The sequence below is a fragment of the Podarcis melisellensis genome (genome assembly GCF_964234715.1).
Source record: "Podarcis melisellensis genome assembly, chromosome: 1".
Classification (NCBI taxonomy): domain Eukaryota; kingdom Metazoa; phylum Chordata; class Lepidosauria; order Squamata; family Lacertidae; genus Podarcis; species Podarcis melisellensis.
The window spans coordinates 72,804,609-72,828,281 of NC_138528.1; the positions used below are offsets into that span (position 1 = coordinate 72,804,609).

The 23,673-nt window shown below is 42.3% G+C and overlaps 1 protein-coding gene across 4 annotated transcripts in view; it reads right to left on the reverse strand.

The window, feature by feature from the left end:
- KCNQ1 (potassium voltage-gated channel subfamily Q member 1) overlaps positions 1 to 23,673 on the reverse strand; it is a 283,258-nt gene that overhangs the window by 140,476 nt on the left and 119,109 nt on the right. The window contains exon 14 of one of the 4 annotated variants that reach the window (XM_081903782.1): positions 10,839 to 11,362. The exons of the other annotated variants lie outside the window; for them this stretch is intronic. Coding sequence (XP_081759908.1) covers positions 11,293 to 11,362 — 70 coding nt within the window. The 3' untranslated portion in view covers positions 10,839 to 11,292. Of the gene's footprint in view, positions 1 to 10,838; positions 11,363 to 23,673 lie in introns of those variants that run through there. 4 annotated transcript variants of the gene reach the window in all.

A 23,673-nucleotide genomic window follows, 5' to 3' on the forward strand; every position in this document is an offset into this window, starting at 1 on the left:
GAACACAGTAACATTTAATATGATTTTGAACATTTTGTAATGTTATAAAATATGACCTTCTCCCAATCTGACATTTTCCCACTAATGACATAAAAAAAAAGCTCAAAGCAGAAGTGCTCATTTCAAAACAAAATTTCAACTCTCAACATTATATTCCAAAAGAATGCAGCAGGCACAGACCATAGTGTGTGGCAGTTATTTATTTGATGAATTATTTCCAATGTACTGATTTTCATCTGGGGAAACTACAAAAACATATGTCCAGAAATATAGAATGTAACCATGACATAAGACTAATTCATACAGTAACTATGAGTCTGCCAGAAACATTAAAATGCTACCCATATAATAATGTATTTATAGAAAAAATGTAAATGTTTTTGAAGGGTAAGAAAGTGCACTTACCATAAAATAAATTAAGGAGATAAAAGTGTAATCCACTATATATATATATATATCCTTTAAAAATCAAGTTATTGTATCAATTGTATTTATGTCATGATTAAATTGTGCATTTGTAGATATATGTTTCTGCACATTTCCCTAGTGAAGGTTGCAACATTTGTCAGAAATTATTTCTGAGAAAACTACTGTAGCTTTTGCTGCCTGCTTTCTGCGTTTTTGTGTGGCTTCCTCTCTTTCTGGTTAATATTTTATTCTGGTCAGCTCTGGTTTGGGTAACGATTTTAAAGACACCATGTTGTGCCTTCACAGTGCTTACTGATGGAGAAGAACCTTCACTCCCAAAAAGAATTGTGGGACAGAAAATAAATCATACCAAACGAAAAACTGAGATCAATCTATATTGGCTTATGGGGGTGTACTCCATTGATAAGTTTTCCGCAGGAAGCTCCGCTGACAGTGAATGAATGGGAGCTGTACAAGAGCACCAAAGCATTCCTGTACAGCTTCCACATCATTACAAGGGGTCCTTGAACAGGACAAGACATCCCTGGATCGCACTCCTGGACTCTGGCCAGGGCTATGCTTTCAATCCAATCTTTTTAACAACAGCAAAAGTTACAAGTGATTTTAAAAAATCTTAAGTGCCATTTAGAATATCAAACAAGGCATTTCTTCAGCAGTAGTTCTTTTAGCGTAATTAAAATGTATTAGTTAAAAGTGATTCTGGTGGGTTTGCCATGTACCAAATGTGCTAAAATAAATACACTCCATTCACGTCTCCCTTCCATAGACAAACACAGCCTGACACTTCTCAGCTTGAAAAACTGAGTGTACGTGTAAGATGTTTGTGTGGGGAATCCTTGCCTGTAAGCACTTTTGTGGCTCCTCTAGGAATAGAATGTTCTGCTTCTTTGCAAACTAAAACAAGATGGGGTTTTATTCTGAGGTTGTTTCCCTCCCTCCACAGCAGTATTTACAAATGCAAAAACAAAACTTTCCACAGATCTATACTATTCAGATGCAATTTTCACAATCACCTAGCTTTTTACTAAAAAAACCCCACTTCCTCAAGGACATATGACAGGGTTCTCAGTTTGTACAACTCAACTCATCATTTGATTGCCTACAGATTACCGTATTTTTCCGTGTATAACATGCCCCCGTGTATAACACAACCCCTATTTTTGGGGACTCTAAATAAAGAAATCCCTCATATGCACTATTGATGTATAAAACGACCCCCAATTTTAAACTTGAAAAAATGGGGTGGGGGGGGAGTCTTATACACAGAAAAATACGGTATTTTTTACAAGTAGAACCAGTGTTAGAAACTCAGCTATATAAGCTAGGCACCAAATGGTTCCTTAAGCCAGGGTTACAGTCATCCTTAGTTGGCATTTTGGGGCCAGACGGCTCAAAAGTTGTATTCTTCAATATGACTTATGGGTTCCTGAAATTCAATCTGGTTGTGCAGATAAAGTATCACAGATAGAATTATACAGGATGTGTTGTTAGTGAGTGAAAACAGACAGGGTCCAAGGATCCTCAGGCATGCAGCTCCAGATGGTGGAGACATCAGGGGCCAACCTGGTACCCGGTCATCTTCACTTGGTCACAAGTGAAGCAACAGCCAGGTACAAAATGCACGTTGGCGATTTTCGAATGCTGAGTAGAACTTGATGCAAATATGGCCACTCATGAATTGGGCACTTGAACCACAGCTAAGAGAGAATGTTCATTTACCATAAACACCATGGTTCTTCTTAATTCTCAGCTGCTATTAACTATATATACACACACTCTTTGACCCTAATGGATTCAGGGGTCTCTCTAGCCAGCATGCAACCAATATCAACACTCTCCAGTTGTGAGAAGGATTTGCAGTGTGTGTATATATATTCATCATTTTCAAAAAAAAGGCAAAAACAAAACAAAGACTGGCTATAAAGTGAGCAAACAAATAGAAATAGGATGAATAAATTTTTCTTATAAAGCATATCCAGACCAAAGTGCAATATTAACACCTCTAGCAGTATATTGTCCTCTACATTATGATTTTATGTGCATTTTATCAAATCTCCTCCAGATACCAGATGCCAACTGAGAGCTGATCCTTGAAGTAGAGGCCACCTTAGGTGAAAAGGGTAAGTGATAATGATGGGCCCTTGAATTTTGGAACAGGAAAGATTCTGTGAAAGAAAGCTAGCAGCATACCAAGGAAACAAAAGGGTTCTTTTTGGTAGCACATAGAGAAGGGATTGGCTACCATTTCCCCTTCACTGAGAATTGGCAGGCTACACAGCTTACTCTAGATCTTGCCAAGTTCTGAATGAGTGTTTTATTTCTCCAGACTAATTATACATCAGCTGAGCAGTATTTGTTCCAGTTGCTCTATAACAATCTTGTTGAATCATTGCTGGTTTCTTTAAACTAAAACATCACTACCTATTTTCACTGACGTATTATTACTATCATATACCATAATGTAATTGGTAGGGAAGGTTTACATTTGAAGTTAATCATTTAACATTTTAAGTACAGCGCCTGATAGCAATCTCAAGCCGTCTGAATCAAACAGAACATGCACAGGCTCCCTCACATTATTAATCGACACTTAGCTAATCTCATGTTTATACAGTCGCACCTTGGAAGCCGAACAGCTTAGTTCCCGAACGTTTTGGCTCCCGAACGCAGCACACCCAGAAGTGAACTTTGTGGTTCAAGGACCCGATCCCCGCACAGTGGAATGAAAACACACGGACACGTGATATAATGTTAATGGGCAAGAAAAGGCCACAACTTTATTGATTACAGCGAGTGAAAAGGTATTGGCTTAGGCATTGGATTACGTCAGCTGACTCCACTCGGAGAGGGGTGAGTCTAGAGAGGGGGGTTGATTCACCAGTAGGTGGAGCCTGTTGATGCTAATCCAACTATAAGCTCTCCCCTGATGTCACCGAGGGTCGTGCCATGGCCTCCCGCCAAGCAGGCATCGGACAGAATACACGACTGATGGATTCCTTTAACGGAATACCCAAAAATTGAAGGCGTAGGCGATGGCCACACCTAGCCCTTCCACACACCACAACACATTATTCCAATGCCTAACCTACCCACCAATACCACGAAAGTTGTGACAATTGCTACGAGGTAGGCGAAAAAACCACAAAGCCTAATGCCAAATGGAAAACTTCCTACCAGGCCCCCCGGACAACCAGGGCGACCAACCTAAGGTCCGTAGCAAGGCCAAAAGAAACTGAGACCCTGATCTCTAAGGGAGTGGAGGGTGGGTGACTCGAGACGGGACGACGAAGAGTGAGGGCCACGTGGCTGGCGCAGCAGCAATTTACGCTGCCATCCACGCCCCTTCTGAGGCACCTGGTTGGGTGCCTGCCCGTGGGCGTGGTTCGCCAGCCAGGTGAGAGGAGGCAAGGGGGCTAACGCCCCCTGCTTGAGGCGGGAACCGGCTCCCGCCCACAACCACTCCCCTCTTTTGTAGGAGGAGAGTCTTTGCGAACTATTTTTGGAAGCTGAGTGTCCGACGGGGCTTCTGCGGCTTCTGATTGGCTGCAGGAGCTTTCTTCAGCCAATCAGAACCCGCGCTTAGGTTTCCGAACGTTTTGGGAGTCAAACGGACTTCCGGAACGGATTCCATTTGGCTTCCAAGGTACAACTGTACAGCCTTTTATTTAAAAAGATGCCCCTCATCTAGCACCTAGCAGCTGTCTGTGTCTTACGGGATGCCACGATTAGTGGAGCTGATAAGCTATTCCTCAAGAATAACTGTTTGTCCATCTGGCCCAATGGTGTCTACTCTGAATAGCAACAGTTCTCTCATCACTTTTTATTATCATCATCAAGCATCTTGTTTTCACTGTGGCCACCCAAATGCCTATGGGTAACAGGACCAAATGCAACAGCACACTCCTTTGTGATTCGCAGCAACTTGCATATTGCCTCTGACAGCGGTGGTGGAACACAGTTCTTATAGCCAATGGTCACTGATAGGCTTGTCCACCTTAAATTTATCTTATCCTCTTCCAAAGTGATCCAAGTAGGGTGCCGTCACTACTTCTTTGAAGGAGCAAATTTCATATTATAACTGTGTGCTGTGTGAAGAAGGGGCACACTCAGAGGTATGTTTTACGGGTGGGGAGTGCAGCTAGGAGACCTACAAGTAGAACCAGGCTCCTCTGCAAAGCCAAACCAACAGCCAGAAACAACATTTGACCTTATTATCCATACTGAGAACTTGAAATGACATGAAAACTTCCATGCTGGGAGTAATGTTGGCAGCTTTTAGCGCACAATAATTAGACTGAATTGCCACCACCACACACACATATGATTCAGTTTTCCAGGACTGCAACCTTTGAGTTTTAGGTTCAAATGATCCCGAGTCTTAAATAAATAAATATCAATAATAAAATTGCAAAGCCACCGAGCTTCATAAGATTTTTTTTTCTGAACCATGCCACAGTTCAGACTTAATAGAAAGTTAGCAACTTTCATTAATGTGCCTTGGCTTTTTTATTTTGCAAAGTTTTGATTCAAATATACCAAGCACTTTTGCAGGGCTCAAGTCCTTGAAACCTGCAACCACTGATTTGACCCTGTTCAACAGTTCTCTGCTGACTCTTTTCTTGTTTGTCATCACTAAGAATGTACAGTTTGTTCTAAAATGTCCTTGAAGAACTGAAGTATACTTAATGCCATTTAAATGGAGTTTGAAGCAATCCATTATCACACTTTGTACTACACAGAAACAGTAAACCGTTCGGCCTTTTAGGAGCCAGGACTGAAAGAAGTAAGAGCACAGGGCTTCTACCCATAGCAAATACTCAAATGCAAACAGCATTACATTGTTTTGCAAAGGAATCAAACAATGCGTATTTAGCAGTCCTCTAAATTTTGCTTTTGCAAATATAAACAATTAATTCATTGTCAGAATCCCAGAATGCAAATGGAGCTGACAGGTTCATATATTGCAATGTAACACTTTAAGAAGTTTCATGAAGCAAAACGTTGAAATGTGAGCTTGCTATAGGATTTTGAATATACAGTACACACACATACACACACCGGTCACCAATATGTCCACGATAACATACTAAAAAATACAAAAGGCAGCAACATCCTACAGGCTGAAAGCTTAAAATGAGACAGCAAGAAAGAGTACGGAAAGCTTCACAGCGTGACGTGGTTTATTAGTGGCCTGAAAACAAAGGGGCAAAACAATTCTGTCCTTTAGAGTGAGAAGCCCTATTATGAAGCCTTTCAACTCCCCAAAGAGTTGCCTTTTGACTCCCTCTCTGCTGTAGGACAAACAAGAAAAGGTAATTAGTATTAGATGATGTTAGACGTTATGTAGCTTGTGACGCTTGTCTAACGAGCTGTCCTGCCAAATTATTATTTTCACATTATCAAAGGAGACGAATATGCACACTCAAAGGCAAGCAGATCTGAAAGGGGATTAAAAAATTGTTTTCGTTTGTGAGGGCAAAACTACGTGTTTTAAGTCAAATACAGGGTTCCTAGCTCCGTGCTTGGGCAGCATTTGCAGGGAAGAAGTGGCAGCTGGGAGAGTTTGCTTAACTCTTATGCGGACTGATTCCTTAGCTGTGGTTCAAGTACCCAAATCATGAATAAAGCAAAGTGTGTGGCAGAGGGTGGAAAAGCTATGTTGGTGTGATACTGAGCAAATGGTCATGACTCTGTGCGCGCACACACAGTTCCACCTTCACCCTTTTCCTCCTTCCTCTTCTCAATTGCCCCTTGCACACTGACCACCCTCGATTCCATGCCACTGTCTACTGTTCTGCAGCCTCTTTTGTACGTGTGCACACAGACACTCACTCACACCCAGTTTATTATATACATTACTGTACCTTTAAGATGAACTGGCTCTTAAGAGCATGCCAGTCAACTACCTTACTTAGAGAAGGTTAGGCAGCCTAACTTCATGTAAATCCAGGATTGTGATGTTGCACTACAAATCCTTCACTGTGGGCTGTGTGATGACACTGTCAGATTTTTATTATAAGTAAATGTATATATTTCATATTCATGGATTCCCCATGGAGATTCTGGTTTTGACGAGCGCTGGTTGAAACGCAGTGTGTTTGTTCTCTTTTCCTAGTGTTCATTTGGCTTAAAACACGACAGCACTCACTCAGTGGGCTTTTACTGCACATAAACACGAGCATTATAAAAACACCATGCTTAAACATTAGCATAATGATAACAATAATCACACTGTTCATTCATCCAGCTCTTCTGCAATCTAATTCTGCGGACTTGTAAAGAGACCTTTGTAATTGCAAGATGGGCATTTAAAGAATCTTTCAAATCCCCACTGGTGACATTGCAATATTGCCCAGTGTCTTGATCCTGCCAAAGTTCAAGACAACTGGTGGGAAGGGAAAAGTTCACCGTCAAATAAGCCTTTGCCAGCAGCAGCCCTAATATGATAATGAGAAAAAATGGTGTAGGATGCTGGTAGGCTGACCAGGTACAATCATGCTCCACATTAGTCTTGTTTTAATTCAGTCAGCTATGATTTCATAGCAGGACAATTTGAGGTTTGGGTGTTGAAGAGAGAGGCAGCTTGAACACTGGCACTCCGTTGTGCTTGGTAAAGAATGTGACTCATGAGTGGGAGAAAACAGTGTAATGAGAGTAATAGTTGTCCGTCCCCCACCCCTCAAGCACAGGCATACAACAGATATTTCATTTATTATGAAACAAGAGCCAGATTAAGTGAATAACTTTCCGTGTATTTACATGGGCACAAAATGTCACTTGGTCCAGCAGCCCTGCCCCTCCTAATGCATTCCTTCTCCTGTGTTGTATGCCTACATATCCTGCTGCACACAAATGATTAATATCTTTCAAGACCTTTAATATGGAACACATGTTTTCTTATTTCCTTTATTAACATAGCTTAGCATCACATACTATGCGGTGCTGTATGCTTACTATAATATGGAATAGGCAGCTACCATTCTTTGCCAGTTCCCTATTCAAATTATGTTCCACACATTCAGAATTTCTCTCCAGTGTGTAAACAATTTAACATTTCATTTTATGGCAGATCATTCTCCGTAGGATATGGCATCATGCACTATGTTGATTCTGGAATATGTCTGTATAACATACTGCCTATGTGATGTAATCTTGGCTCTGCAAAGGTCCCTTCAAATGAATTTGCCAGAAGGCAATCTCCCATATTGCAATCTTAGCAGCTGCCCAACTCAGGAATGGCCATTTAAAACTTATTAAAGTTACTCTGGCCAACAAGAAGAAAGAAACCAGGGAAGTTATTTTGGACTGTGACCATACAATGAAGAATAATTGCCTTCCACCACCCATGGAATAATGTATGCACACTCACCCTGCACACACACAAAGACTTAAAGACATTCAGAAAAATATGGTGCTTTGCTGAAGGGAGGGGAGTACATCTTTTTGGAGACTTTGACTATAAGCTTCTGGAAATGATTACCTGTTTGTTCAATATATCTCTAGCAAAATTAAGCTGGTGGCCAAGGATCACAGATAAAACAGAAATCCTGTAACAAATACACTTTCTTTTTCTGCGTTCCCCCCTCACTCCCTGCTTTTCTTATCTCGTTCTTCCTTGCACTATATAAAAGTTTTTGAACAATATATTAATACAATTTTAAAAAAAATCAATGAAACAATCTAGATTTGACTGGGAGTTGTGAATTTCTATGTGCCTATTTCATATGATGCCTCAAATGGGCGTCAAGGTGAGGATAAGCAATACAGTGGTACCTCTGGTTAAGAACCTAATTTGTTCTGGAGGTCCATTCTTAACCTGAGGTACCACTTTAGCTAATGGGGCCTCCCGCTGCTGCCACACAATTTCTGTAACCAGAAGCGTCTGTAACCTGAGGTATCACTGTATTCAAATACAATCTTGCAACTCCAGTACATTTAAGCTAACGGTCAAAAGATTCTCTCACATACGTAGAATGTTGACAAGAAGCCAAAATGCTTTGCTAGACTAAGCCATTAGGCAAACAGCACCTTATGCACAGAACACCTAATGATATAATTCTGAGAGCTGCTTCACACATTATGCTATTAGAAATATATTTGCACTGTTTATATACATGACAGGGAGCTGCAGCCAATACTATAAAATTCACAAGTTTTCAAACATGGGCTGCTTACATTACACAGTGGTACCTCAGGTTACATACGCTTCAGGTTACAGACTCCGCTATCCCAGAAGTAGCCTTAGGGTTAAGAACTTTGCTTCAGGATAAGAACAGAAATCGGGCTCCAGCGGCGGCAGGAGGCCCCATTAGCTAAAGTGGTGTTTCAGGTTAAGAACTGTTTCAGGTTAAGTACGGACCTCCGGAACAAATTAAGTACTTAACCTGAGGTACCACTGTATACATTTAAAATTGTGAAAAAGCTCTAATTCACAAAACAGGTCAAACAGATTACGTTACTCAATTTAAGATCTGTTAAATGTGAAAAATTGCATTGTGATAAGAAGCCAGAATTGGCCAAGGTCACCGAAATAGAGCTCGCTCAGAAACTAGGCCAGTGTTTATTGCTTGACATATTCAGCTTTATGAAAAAAAATATAGCTCTGTTGACAGTATTTATTCTTGTAAACACATGGTACAAAAAGGCCAAGTCCTTAGAAAGCCCCAGGGACAGCTTAAATTATCTGAAATCTGGATTTTCAAGGGGTGGAATTAATTCTGATGTATTAACAGAGAACCCCTGTTTTGCTGCAGGTAGTAAAATAATACTCCCTCCCCCTTCACTCTCCTCAAGATTCACTGCCGGATATTCAGTCACAGAACATGTGTGGAATTCTATTCCCGGTAATGTGCAGGTCTTTCAAAGAGCTCCAAACTTATTTTGGTTGAAAAATAAAAATATAAAAAGAGCTCCCTTAAACCTTTTTACTTCTAGAGGCATATGATGGGATCAAAATTGCCATGCACAGAATTCAACATGAATTGTGCAGGGGGAAGAGGGTTCTCTCAGACCCCACTCCCTATGACACTACGGATAGATCAAGCATCACCACAGAACCTTGCTGCAGGGTAGGAACCCAAGAGAGCAACACTCAGGGAGGTAGCAGGTCAGGGATGGGCAAACTGCAGCTGGGGGCTTGGCTTAATTTCATGCAGCCTTTGGCCTAATTTCTTTGGCCTAATTTATATTTAAGAAAAATAAAACTGAGAGGGGCAGGGGGCTCAGGTGGGTAGCAAAGGTGATGTCTAAAGGTGCCATGGTGCCCACAGCAGTCACGCTGGAGACTCCCATCTTGTGGATAGGGAGAGCCCAGAGGAAGAAAACGAGATACGTGAAGGGGAAAAGCCAGATGAATGAAGTGATGAGAAAAGGAAGGGGGAAAGCCCTCTGCCAGTTCAGATCTCCGTACCTCCTTTGGCAGCCTGTTAAGTGGGGAGGCAAGGGCAAATAGTCGTACCTTGGACCCCAAATGCCTTGCGAGTCGAACGTTTTGGCTCACGAACGCAGCAAACCTGGAAGTGAGTGTTCTTGTTTGCGAATGTTCTTTGGAACCCAAACGACCAAGCTTCCTACAGCCAATCGGAAGCCACACCTTGGTTTCTGAACGTTTTGGAAGTCAAACGGACTTCCAGAATGGATTCCGTTTGACTTCCAAGGTACAACTGTATAATGTATTTAGGGCTATACCAGTAAGATGAACAACTGGTTTTATTTATTTGTTTCTGTTATATAGTTTTCAGTCTGGCCTCGAGCCTGCTCAGTTCCAACTTTCCTCAAGCACCACCTTTTGGCCACTAGATGCCAACTACATCAACTATTGCTCATCACTGGATTCGCCCGCACCTGTGACTGGCACGTGGACCATCAAGGCAAGGTAGTCTAGGGGCTGCCGCCAGAAGGAAAACCACTAGAAACACTTTGCACGTGCACACAGTCTTTGCAACACAGTCACGGGTTCCAGTTATGAAAGTGACTAATGTATCTTCCAATGAAAATACAAGGATGAGAGTGGTGCACTGAACAAGGCTCTATCTTGGGCAGTTTGCCCAAGGACTCTCTGAAACACGGGTCTTGAACTGATCCTGCCCACAAAACTCTTTGCTCTGGTGCGTGCAACTGCTGTGGGATAAGCTACTTTGAGACCATTTGTTGTGGTGGAAAAGAGAATAAAACTTTCCCAAGGAGTGCTTTGGTAGACTGAATGCATCCCATTGGACATAAACCATCCAGCATGGCAGTAAAACAACAATACACACACACACACACACACACACACACCCCACCCTGCACCAAAATGGACAGTGCAGTGGGAGGGGAGAAATGCATGCAATGGCTTTTTAAGACACAAGTTTTGATTTTCATGTTAACTTCAAAATGTTTTTAAAAGGTTACAAAACTATGTGATAATGTCCCAGTAATCTACAGATGCAGCATACACAAAATAATCTGTTTGGTTTTATGCAGCCCTTATGTCAATGTACAAGGTTCTTAAAAAAGAAATAGTAACCCCCCCCCAACTCCACGTTCAAAATAATCCAAACCCCGACTCAAACCTTTTGATCTTTGCACAATATTAGCTGCTGCTAAGAGTGATCCTGCTGAGGGGTTGAATTTTTTTTTGAAGACTTACTTTAAAACACCACATGATACAGACAAGAGGCTGTGCCTAAAATATGAAATGCTAACTTTCATTTATATGACATGCTGTAGCATTTACGTAAATAAACCAGTGTTAGCTTATGTTTTTGATATTAGATACAATGCCCCTTAGAGAAGCCCTTGCTCAGCTCTTTTATTCTGGCCTTGAGTAAATAAATCTACATTTCAGCTCAAGAATATGCTGCCACGTAAGCAGTTGGAGAGTTAAGTCTTTGTTCCCAAATGTTTGCAAAGCTGGAAGTTCTGGTATTTCTTTCTTTTGGAAACTTGGTAACTGGAAAAGAGAAGGTGCAGATAAAAGTAAATTCTACCACCTTTCAAGAAGCACATGCAATTATTTAATTTCGGGCCCGTTCCAGATGGCAGGAGTGCCACCCGGATCCAAGGCTTCACTTGCAATACACATGAATGGTCTTTCAAAGTGACCTGCCAGCACAGCTGTCTGGCAGGGCTATGAAATGCTTTTATATAAACAAGGTTGAATCCACCAGCAATCTATCATGTGGAATGTGCCTGCTGGGGAGAAAAGAGAAAGAAAGTACAAGGCTAAGAAGTTGCAGAACAAGATCTTAGGAGAATGAAAACAAGCTTCAGATGAGAATATAAAGTTAAGCAATGACAGAGAGTCAAAAGGAAAGAGAAATAAAAAGGATGCCAGGAATGGGGGAGGGGGAGTCAGTACTTGGAGGCAAGTTCTGCCGAAATTAAGAGACCTTAACCTCCAGGCACTTAGGTTCACAGTGTCAGACACTTTTCGAACATACTAAATGTGCTCGGGACCAGGACCTAATGCCAGATCTTCCCGATTCTGGGAAAGCTATCACTCTATATAAATGGTCACAGCTGGGGTTCTGGCATGGCACATCCTCCTTTCCCAGAGGGGATATACGGTACATATATAAGAAAGCAAACATGACATAGCCAAGCACGGAACAGACCTCTTGCCTTCCCCACTCCCAACAGAGCCCATGTATTCTCACGCACACATGTAATACAGTACACAGATAATTCTCTTTAGCTGGTAAATTGGCTAAATCAGTATGCAGCTATGTTCCAAATGACAGCAATTAAATTTGCAACGCACCAATTTGATTGCATGTGAATGGAAGCAAAACAGAGAAAAACATTAGGGACTGGCATTCTCCTTGCCAATGATACAATATGCATATTAAACTCCCTAAGGAGAGATGGTCATATTCCTTTCTCAGTTGTCTCCTTGTCTGTTCAAATATTGCATTATTATTATGTCGTGGCGAGGGTTTGGCAGAACATGCAGAGAAGTGCTAGGATAACAAAAACAGCATTATCTATCTTATTAGTAGGTCCGGTTCTATTTTTGGAAGCAATATTCACTAGGAAAGGAAAGGCAACACTAAGCATTAATTCCTGCAGGCTCATTAGCTGCATTAAGTTACATGCACATCTGATTAACTGGCCTAAGCAAAACTAAACATATCAAAAGTTTGCAATTAATTCATAACAATGCTTCAGAACAGTTACCCAAAGCAATGGTCTCAACAACTCAATAAACCAATTCCAAAGGTAATTTGCACACATAGTTTATAAAGGCCCTGTAGCTCTTTTAAACATATGTTTCTTTGATTATAAACAGCTGATGTACTACAGTAGGTTCAATTTTTCCAGATAGGCTTCCAAAAAAAGGATTACATTCACAGCATAATAAGATGAACTAAGTCATGGTATAAGCTGGAAGCACAATGTCAGTTTTACCATACTCTGTCAATCTAATTTGGAGAGTGCTAAACTCCTATTGTTTATAAATTCTGATGTTCTCTCCCTGTCTCCCAATCTGACCACCTTGGTTAAAATGGCTTAAAATACTTTTAAGAAATACAAGTTTTTCACATGAAGAAAACATACTGAAATTTGAAATATATTCTTAAAGGGTGCAATTCTACTCTCTGTGCAGAAGGCACACAGTGATGGGGGGGGGAAGAAGACTCTCCTTTCCTCCATGCGGGAACCACATCCTATGGAATCCCATGACCCACATACAAAGTGGCAGCAGGAACGAGTATGTTGAGCAAAAGAGCTGCAATGGTGAAGCCCCAGGCACCCAGCAACCTAAGTAGGTGGTGTCCTCACCTGTCACATAGCAAAAGATGCTACACTTGCTGAATGGGAAGGGGTTGGAAAGAAGGAAGAGAAGGCCAACCCAACATACTCCCTCATTTGCTCTCCCCTTTGCAAAACAGAGACCAGGATTATACTCTAAACCAACGCAGTAAGGAAAATACATGCAAGCCAGTGAAAAGTTCCTGCATGGTCTTTGGCCCTCTCACTCAGGAAAACTAGAAGAAATTGTACGTGAGCATCTTGTCTTGCTGCTGTGATGCATCAAGCTGCAGAAGGACAGTGAGAAGCTCACACTTCTACACTTATATGAATTGGGCCCTGTGCTAATACTCTTCCGACTCCTGTGTAAAGTGCAGCAGTTGTTGTTGTTTTAAATGCTAGTTATTTATTAAATTTGTTTGACAGCATCAATGATTATACCAGGCTACTGTTGGGATTTTCTGTGGCTCATGAATGGATTTCGCACCCTTAGAAAAGATGTGGATTGAAAGAAATGCCTGTGCAAAATTACCATAGGGAAATAATGTCAGAAGAAGCAGCCTAGATGAACTTCTAGGCTAACAATGTGAAGAACACCAACAAGGCCCATGACATGACTCTGATCTAACAATTTATTGTGGTTCCTTTATGATAGCCAAGATACAAGACAGTAAACATGTACTTCAGGATATAAGTTAAAAACCTGTATCCGCAGATTACTTTCTGTGGGCCCAACAAAGCTCAAAACAAAGCCATAGTGATTATTCACTATTGGCTCCAGATAGTGTTGAGCAGGTGGGTGTAGTTTTTTTGTTTTTGTTTTGAACCTCATGGGCTAAATGGAGAGACCTGGTGGGCCAAGGATGAGCCATGGGTCAGAGGTTTCCATCCCTGCCATGGACCGAGGAAGATCTTTTCAACAGCAAATCTGTTGTTTTCCAGATACTGGCTGTCCATCATCTAGGAAGAGGGTACAACCAGCAGATCATCTGGGGGAAGGTATTTGCGACTTCCCCTGTAGCAAGTTATGCAACCAAGGATAACAAGACTTTTGTGAATGCTCATAAGGCCAAATTCAAACCAAACACAATAATATGTTTCTAATAGGAGAACCTCAGAAATATACAGTGGTTACTCTGCTTAGTTTACCATATATGCCAAGAGAGAAATTCTGCTTGCAGTTCTTTTATATGAAGCATGGGTGCCCTGGAAAAGATGGGACCAGCAGTACCTTCCCTAAGAATCCAGAGTGATTTAACAACCAATGCCTCTTCACAGGGAACTCTGGAAATAATAGCTCTGGGAGGGAAACAGGGGTCTTCTCTCAGCACCCTTAACAAACTGCAGCTCTCAGAACTCTTTGCGGGAAAGCCATGGCGGTTTATAGTGGTCTCATAGTGTGTGGCATGGATGTGGCCTAACACTTGCAACAGGAATGCTTAAAATGTGGAGGTACTGGCCACCTGAAAAATACATCTCTCTTGGTCTCATTCTCATGCCCGCCTCACAAACACAAACACTCCCAGAAAGTAGACATAGACAAGTATGCTGGATAATTTCTCATAAAATCTAGACCTCCTTAGAATTGTTATTCTGCCCATCTAAATAGAAAGAAATACCACATTCTCCCCCCCCTTTTTTTTGGTTTCGTAGACTGATATTTTTCTACACCAGCCTGCCTTCTCTCAACCACGAGCAATACAGCAAAGTAAATCAGTGAGTAAAGAGCCGCTGCATGGCTAATCCAATTTAATTAACTATGTGTCTCATAACATTTCCTTTTTTAAAAAGATATGATTTGCAGTGTGTTCCTTGGAGAAAAACATGCCCTGGCCATGACCTGAGCTTTTCCTGTGGCAATGCCAGGAAGTACAGTGGTACCTCGGGTTACAGACGCTTCAGGTTACAGACTCCGCTAACCTAGAAATAGTAACTCAGGTTAAGAATTTTGCTTCAGGATGAGAACAGAAATCGCGTGACGGCAGCAGGAGGCCCCATTAGCTAAAGTGGTGCTTCAGGTTAAGAACAGTTTCAGGTTAAGAACGGACCTCCAGAACGAATTAGGTTCTTAACCTGAGGTACCACTGTAAAGAGAGTGGTGATTGTTTGTGTTTTGAAACTGTACTCCCCTGCAATATTTAAAATAAAGATACTAAGGTGAATTTTAATGGCAATTATAGGATTTAAGGTCTGATCCTATGCATATTTATTCAGATGTTATACAGAATTTAGTGGGGCCTTCTTCCAAGTAAATATACATAGGATTGCAGGCCCAGAGACTAAAAGTAATCACTTGATACTTCATATCACTTGAAGTAACTTATCTTGCGAATGTTGAACATAATCCAGTGGTACTAATGGAGAGTGTGTGCAGAACTTTCCCTGTTCCACGAGGGAAGGAATACTCCGCATGTGGCATACGAAACCCTGTTACATGAATGGAGCATTTTTCTTCAAAGATGGAAATGGGAAGCAAGAGCTTTCATACAAAATGAAACATGCCTAAATCCCATTGCAAAAACCAAACAAAACACAATTTTCAGTTCTTAACTATATGCTTATTTGCACAGAGTGCAGAAGTTAAGTCCCATTGAATTTAATCTTTGTACTGCAATTTTAAATGCATTTGATAGGCACTATGCCCCTTGACATGAGTGGCAATGTGGTCTAAATCACAGAGCCTAGGCCTTGCCAATCAGAAGGTCGGTGGTTCGAATCCCCGTGACGGGGTGAGCTCCCACTGTTTGGTCCCTGCTCCTGCCAACCTAGCAATTCAAAAGCACGTCAAAGTGCAAGTAGATAAATAGGTACCACTTCAGCGGGAAGGCAAACGACATTTCTGTGTGCTGCTCTGGTTTCACCAGAAACGGCTTAGTCATGCTGGCCACATGACCCTAAAAAACTGTCTGCAGACAAATACCGGTTCCCTCGGCCAGTAAAGCGAGATGAGCGCTGCAAGCCCAGAATTGTTCGTGACGGGACTGAACTGTCAGGGGTCCTTTACCTTTTTATGCCCCTTGAACACAGTGGGGCTTACTTCTGAGCAATTATTATTATTATTATTAAAATTTGTATAGATCTCAGGGTGGTTCACAACATAAAATAAAAGAAGGCTGCTGTAACAGTTCCAGGGCTGAGCTGCAGCATTAAAAACAGATTCTGAAATACATTTCAACAGAACAATAGCTTGGGAGCCTAGAGGGGATCCAAGCTTGCAGCCCTGAAAATACTGCACTAACTTCTATTCAGTGTACTCCAGATGAAGAAAAAGACAAATGAGAACAAGATTGCTGTCATTAAAAGTAAAGCACCAGAAAATAATTTTGGATTAAAAAACCCAACAACACTAAACCTATGCATTTCAAGAAAGGGTTAACCAGCCAGCAGTGGCAGGAGGGCTTTTTTGTTTGTTAGCTCTGAGTCAGGGGTCAGCAACCTTTTTCAGTCATGGGCCAGTCCACTGTCCCCCAGACCTTGTGGGGTGCCGGACTATATTTTGAAGAGGAAAAAGAATGAATTCTTATGCCCACAAATAACCCAGAGATGCATTTTAAATAAAAGGAAACATTCTACTCATGTAAAAACATGCTGATTCCCGGACCGTCCACGGGCTGGATTGAGGAGGAGATTGGGCCGCATCCAGCCCCCGGGACTTAGGTTGCCTACCCCTGCTCTGAGTACTTCACTCCAGCTGAAAAGGAAAGGTATGCAGTAGCAGACAGATTTTCTTTGCTGGGTGTTAGGCCCTGGTGTGGGGGGAGCAGGGTGCACAGCTTATGCCAGCCTGAAAATCTGGGCACACCCTCACCCAAAATTAAAAGAGAAACAATAGGGCCTTGATATTGCCAGGTGGGGCAGGAGCCCCCAAAGAGCCCAAATATCTGGCACCCTGATGGATCCCAGTGCTGCATTTCCACTTGGGAGATTTTCGCAGCCTATCAAGTGTACTCCCCTGCCTCTCCTCCAGTTCTTTTGATGGGAGCAGCTCTGTACAGAGCCAGCTCTCACAATTTTGGCAGGGAAATGGTTTTACTTTCCCTCCGTGGTTTCTGTAGCAGGCCAAACCTTTGCACTGTAAGGATCTGCAGGAGGAAAGGAAAGGTACGCTGCAGCTATAAAGTTAAAAGAAAAGAAGAGTTTAAATCTAGCCATCCTTCCAAAAGGTGATAGTTGGGGTCTTCAGAGAAGGAAAGCAAGATTACTAGTTATAAGCCATCTGCAAGCAGAAGAAAAGACTGCAAAATTCCTATGAAATAATGCCCTTCAATGCTGTTGAACCTTATTCCTATGAAATAATGCCCTTCAATGCTATGCTGAACCCAAATTTCTCTGAACAGTAAGTAACAAAATATTTACAACTATCAGAAAGCTACTTTTCATGCTGAAATGGTTAATGTGGTTAATTCTTCTGTGTGAAGCAAAGGCAGCCAGGCTCAGTGCAAGTCCCATTTCTGTCTAGCTGTTAAGCATATGAGCATGTACTTTTTGGCTGTACATCAAGAACAGCTGCCTGAAATGTAACACAACACAAAATGTATCTAGTTACAATCTGGAAGAGGTAACGCAGGACGCACAATACAGATCTTTTCCTAGCAGCAAAATGAAAGTAGTGCCTGCCAATTTCAGACTTCACAACAGCTCTTATATATAACAAAAAGTCACCAGCATCTTTCTTAGCAAGTTAAATTATCTGAGAACTTAAGCTTAATTTAAAAAGGTGTTCTTTTACAATAAAAAAAAATTATGAGGCAAAGGCACCTATCACTATATTCCAGAAAATAAGCAGCAAGAACACAAGATCCCACAATAATAGTATGAGCCCCCACCCACCCCCTCTTTCCTTATGTAAATCTCTGCACTGGTGAAACAAAACTCTGCCTCTCGCTCAAGCTCTTTGGGCTTTGAGTCTCCTGTCACTTGCACAGCAGTTTGAGGACGATGAGATACAGCATAAGAGGACTCTTGCTTTATCCTGCCATCTTCATACCACAGTGCAAATAAGTAAAACCCCTTCCTCCTCTTGAACTTGGGGAGGGGCAGTGAAAGGAACAGGCAGAGAGGGCAAACAGTGACTGGCCAGGAAATCCAAACACAATTTGTGGACCCCCTGAGGGTATGGCCATACTGTGCCATGCTTGGTGCCAAGCTGGGAGAAAAATGTGGACTATAGTGTAAGAGTGGAGGCAATGCCAGTCCTACTTGTGCCATTTTCTTCACGAACCACCCACTCCCCCCAAAATTAATAATCACATCACAGATCTTCTGTATACTTGAACATGGCTTCACTATTTGCAGAACAGGACCTCGACACTCCATGCCTTCTTAGCCTTCCTTTGAAGCAAAGCCATGTGTGGCAAATTCTTTTTATTATCCTTATTCTTGCCCCTTGGATATTAATACTATTAAAAATGTCTGGCAAATAAAAAAGGAAGGAACGAGCTCCATGGAAAGGAATGGTCTTGGATAGTCCATGCACCTTTATCCACCTTCATTGTGCTCTCTCTCCCTCCTCCTCTCTCTCTCACACACACACACACCCCACCACCCAGTGGTATGACCTCATCTTGACTGCTGGAAGAACTCCCTGAGGACCCAACAATACATTACAATGCAATCTCTGCAGTCTTTTTTCTAAAATAATTAAGGCTATGAGACCTACAGATGCAGACTGCTGAAAAGATTTAGCAGGCAGCTTGAAAGAGGGATCACTGCTTATGGCGCGTACACTGATCCCGCTCTTGACTTTGCTAAACAGGTTTGGCAAGGTTTGTTTGTTTGTTTTAAAGCAAACTCCTTAACTTGTTTGACTATAGGTGAAAATGGCACAAAAAGGTATGCATGAGAATATGTGTCCGTGCACACCATGGGACGCGCAGCCTCTCAAACCACTTTCGGCTTCCATAAAATTATCGCTTGCCTCCAGGTTGGAATTTTCAGCAGAAAGCAGAGAGGATGGAAGTACCTTGGACATTCAGCAGGGGCTATTTCCCTCTTGCCAGCAAAGACAGCCCCCATTTAAACTCATGCTAACAAATCCAACTTATGGAAAGTGGCCTCGCATGCTCGATTTTCCACCACAAAGTGGAATACTCAGCCACACCTGCCAAATCTGTCCAGATGGATGCATAAAGTGCTTCCACAGGACAATGGCACTGTTATTGCTCGATCCTTTCAGCTATTGATAATAAAAACATGAACAAAATAGCCTGACTGATAGCCCTCAGGGTAAAAAGCTGCTTGCAGGACCCATGAACAAACTGTACACTGTACAAACAAAAGCCCATTAACTATAGTGACCACATGTCAGACAGGCATGTGCCTGAAACAAAAATATGTCATTAACAGTGTGGTATAAGGTTCCAAAACCAACATTTTAAAATCAGCCAGTATCAGTCAAATCCCTCAATCAAGTTATCACTGAGTGTGTATATCAAGTTGGTCAGAGTGGCCTCAATGACAAAGGATATGGGGATGCTATGGGGTACCAGCCAACATTCTTTTTGCCTCCATTGCCTGGTCTCTAATGTGCCTTAGAATCACAGAATCGTGTAATTGCAGAGTTGGAAGGGACCACAATGGTCATCTGGTCCAACCTCCTGCAAAGCAGGAATATTTTGCACAGCATGGGGCTTTAACCCACAACTATGAGATTGAGAGTTCCATGCTCTACTGCCTAAGCTATCCTTATCTACATTTTCCTTTCACTAGTCTTAGCTCCTTGTCCTCAACCAATCAGAGCTTCAAAGAAAACACAATAGTGGTAGACCCATCCTGAGGGTGGAGATCACTATTTGCCTTCACCACTTACTTTTCAAAGTCTCATCTTGACTATTTTCTCTCTCCCAACCAAGCTTCTGGAATCAAGAGTTGATGAGGAAAGTGCTCCGGGGAACAGAGTAAAGGGCAGAAAGCTGCTGATGGAGAAGCAACTACCACTCGCCACCTGTTCACTTCCACCCTACAATATGCTGGGCCCGGGGGTAAAGCAGGCCAGGTCGGGTCCTGAATCCAAGGGTTCTGTGGGGAGTCAGTCCGACAGGGCCAAAGCAGGACATGAGACAGGAAACCAGGCAAGGTCAATCACAGGATCACAGGCAGGTTCTGGCAAACAGCAATGTTGCTCCCGCAACCTGGGGTGGGGTCTAGCAGCCTTTTATCTCTGTCGGGATAATGGCCGGTCCTGATCCCCTGGTGACTCACCTCCCTGTCTCGCCCGAAGGTGAGCACTCCTCCTGCGAGAACTAAGGTCTCTCCTTCTCTCAGACCTCAGTCTCTGCAGCTCGGGATATGTCGGCGGGTTACTAAACCCAGAGGCCGGCTCAACCTCTCCTGACCCAACTGGTAGTGGAGCAGCTGTAAGTGATGGGCCAGCTGAAGGCAACGAGGTAATCCCCACATCTGGAGCCAGGGCAGGCTCAGGCCCCTGACTCGGCCCAGCTGGTGCTTGTTGCAGGGGAACCTGTGCAGCCTGGGGCTCTTCAGAATCAGGCCCCAGACTAGGTTCAGATGCCGCCTGGGGCAAAGGATCCGGTGAGGACTCCAAGTCCGATCCCGAGTCCCAGGCCATCACATACAAAAAGGGGACACTATCCTACTTCATACATGACTGGGGTAGTTCTGGGCTTAAATAAACAGTTTTGCTACCACCACTCATAGTTGCTGTGTGACTTACTGTGTGGACTTGACAGACGTAGGTCAAGTGACATTAATTACTGTGGCTTTATGCCAGTTTATTTGAAAGCATGTGTGAGTTCATCATTTGTTGTGTTAACACTGAGCTGAACATACAACATTCCCCAGCTGGATTAATCTCTGGAAAGTAATGCAGACTCCTCCAAGCAAACAACAAGAGTAAAGTTGTTCAGATGACACTAGTATCTGGCAGCTTGTAAAAAAGAATATGACAAAAGAAACCCATTTGTGGTAGGGCTGAGATCATTACAATTAAGTGATCCATCATTAAAGACACATTAAACTGCATATTTTAATCCAACTCTAACTAGAACTATCCCTTGTGAAAGGGTGTTGAATGCTGACGGAACTTAGAAGTTCCCATGGTGCCGCATAAGCTTGGAGGTGTTGTGCGCATAGAGGGGTACCTGGAGGCTCAGAGGTTCACTGTGCATGGCACCTCTTGGAATGAGCCTGATTTGTACTACGCAAACCACAACAGGTGCAGAGGAGGCATCTATGTCTTGGCTTGTGCTAATGCCAAAGCCTGCATATGCCAAGACCTACAGACTGCCAAATTCTGAGTGTTTCTAGAATCTTGCAGCAGCCCGGATTTTGAATCAAGACAGCTAATTAACTATATGTTATATTAAAGGTAAAGGTAAAGGGACCCCTGACCATTAGGTCCAGTCGTGGCCGACTCTGGGGTTGCGGTGCTCATCTCGCTTTATTGGCCGAGGGAGCCAGTGTACAGCTTCCGGGTCATGTAGCCAGCATGACTAAGCCACTTCTGGCAAACCAGAGCAGCACACGGAAATGTCGTTTACCTTCCCGCCAGAGTGGTACCTATTTAGCTACTTGCACTTTGACGTGCTTTCGAACTGCTAGGTTGGCAGGAGCTGGGACCAAAAGATGGGAGCTCACCCCATCGCGGGGATTCGAACCGCCGACCTTCTGATCGGCAAGTCCTAGGCTCTGTGGTTTAAGCCACAGCGCCACCCGTGTCCCATATATGTTATATTAGTTATCCATAATAGCATACTTGAATTTTAAAAGTTAAATTGGTATTTCACTGCTTTGAAATTAGTACTGCTAATGTATTGTATGTGTAATTTAACTGTTTGAAATACTTTGGGAGTATTACCTGGTGCCCTCCAGATTTTGGAGATTTGAACTCCCATCTTCCCTGACCACTGGCCATTAGGGCGGTTCATTAAAAAAACTTTTTTAAAAAAATGCCTCCTCCAAAGGTCTTGACTTACTACACTGGGGATTATATAGCTATATCTGAAATTCCATGCATATCAGTTAATATCTTGACCCTGCTCCACTGAATTGAAATTTCAGTCTTTACGACATAGGAAAATGGCCAAGTAAACAGCTATTTTCGTGGAGGAGGGTCAAGATATTAACTTATATGCATGAAATTTCAGATATAGCCATATAATCCCATGTGTAGTAAGATAAGACCTTTGGAGCAGGCATTTTCAAAACAAAGTTTTTTATGAACCGCCCTACTCGCCATGCTGGCTGGGGCTGATGGGAGTTGTAGTCCATCAACGTCTGAAGGGTACCATGTTGGCCACCCCTCAAGTTCAGGGCAACTCATCAGTTTATAGGGGTTCCAAAAGCTTTAGCAGTAAAAGGTCTTTACAAAACTGCTTTAAAAATCTCCCTTACATATTTAAAATTATTATTATTTTAGCCCCCTTTAATACTATGGTCAGTTACAGAGCAGAAACTTTTTCACTTTACAGTATTCTCCAACCCAGATGTTTTCCTCTTCATGAAAAAAAAAGTTCCCTGAAATCATAATCATATAACTGTAGCCATATGTTATGATGGTATGTAGGCAGACTTGGAAATCCATGGAAGAATAAGGAAAAGCACCAAAGCAATACTTTAAAACAACAACTGAGGCAACACTTACTACTAAATGTCTCTAGTAATGGGTGCTGCAAGCACACTTTTTAAAAGGGGGACACTACGGGTAGAAGTCAACATGTTTTTATACTGTGTTTTTATGTTGTGAACTGCCCCGAGATCTGTGGCTGAAGGGCAGTATACAAATTTGATGAATGAATAAACCAGCCCTGCTCTGTCTGTACGAGCATTTCAACTTCCATGTGGAATGATCCACTCTCTCCTCCACCCACACACTGCTCTCCTGACCCACTCAAAGCCAAGTTTAGGAACCCTCCTTTTTCAGGTAAAGATGGTAGAATGCTGGAGTTGGAATCCTGCAGACAAATTTGCATGCCCATGTTGAGGCACCAGATTTCCATCACCTTTTTAGTTCCCAAATAAAATCCCCTCCAAATAGGACAGTCTAGCCAGCATGCCATAGTTTGGTTCAACGTGAACAGAGACTATGTAAGCTATAGTGTGTTACTTCTGTTCTGCATTAGTCACCTTGAATCACAAAATGTTCAAGCAATTCTGAAAGTAGAAACACACTAATCAAAGTTCAGACAGAAACTGACTGCCCAGTGCTGAAGTGGCTTGGCATAAGCAGACAAGGCTAACAGGAGAGAAAACTTTGCAGAGAAGGAAAAGTTAAGAAGGCAGTTCCTCAGCCAACTCTTTAGCAGTTCTCACAAAACCATAAACAATCCTCCCAGCCCCATGTCTAACTGACAGATGTCTGCAGTACATCATTTCAGAGGGCAGGCATCTTCCTTTGAAAAGCTAAAGAAAGGGCTATGAAATTTGGAGAATGCAACTATATATAATAGTACTCATGCTTCTTGATTGTGTACTTTAAAAGCAATATTTTAATCTCCTTTAAAAGAAAGGAGAGCTTGAAAATCTGCAGGACTATTAAACCTTTTTGTTAAC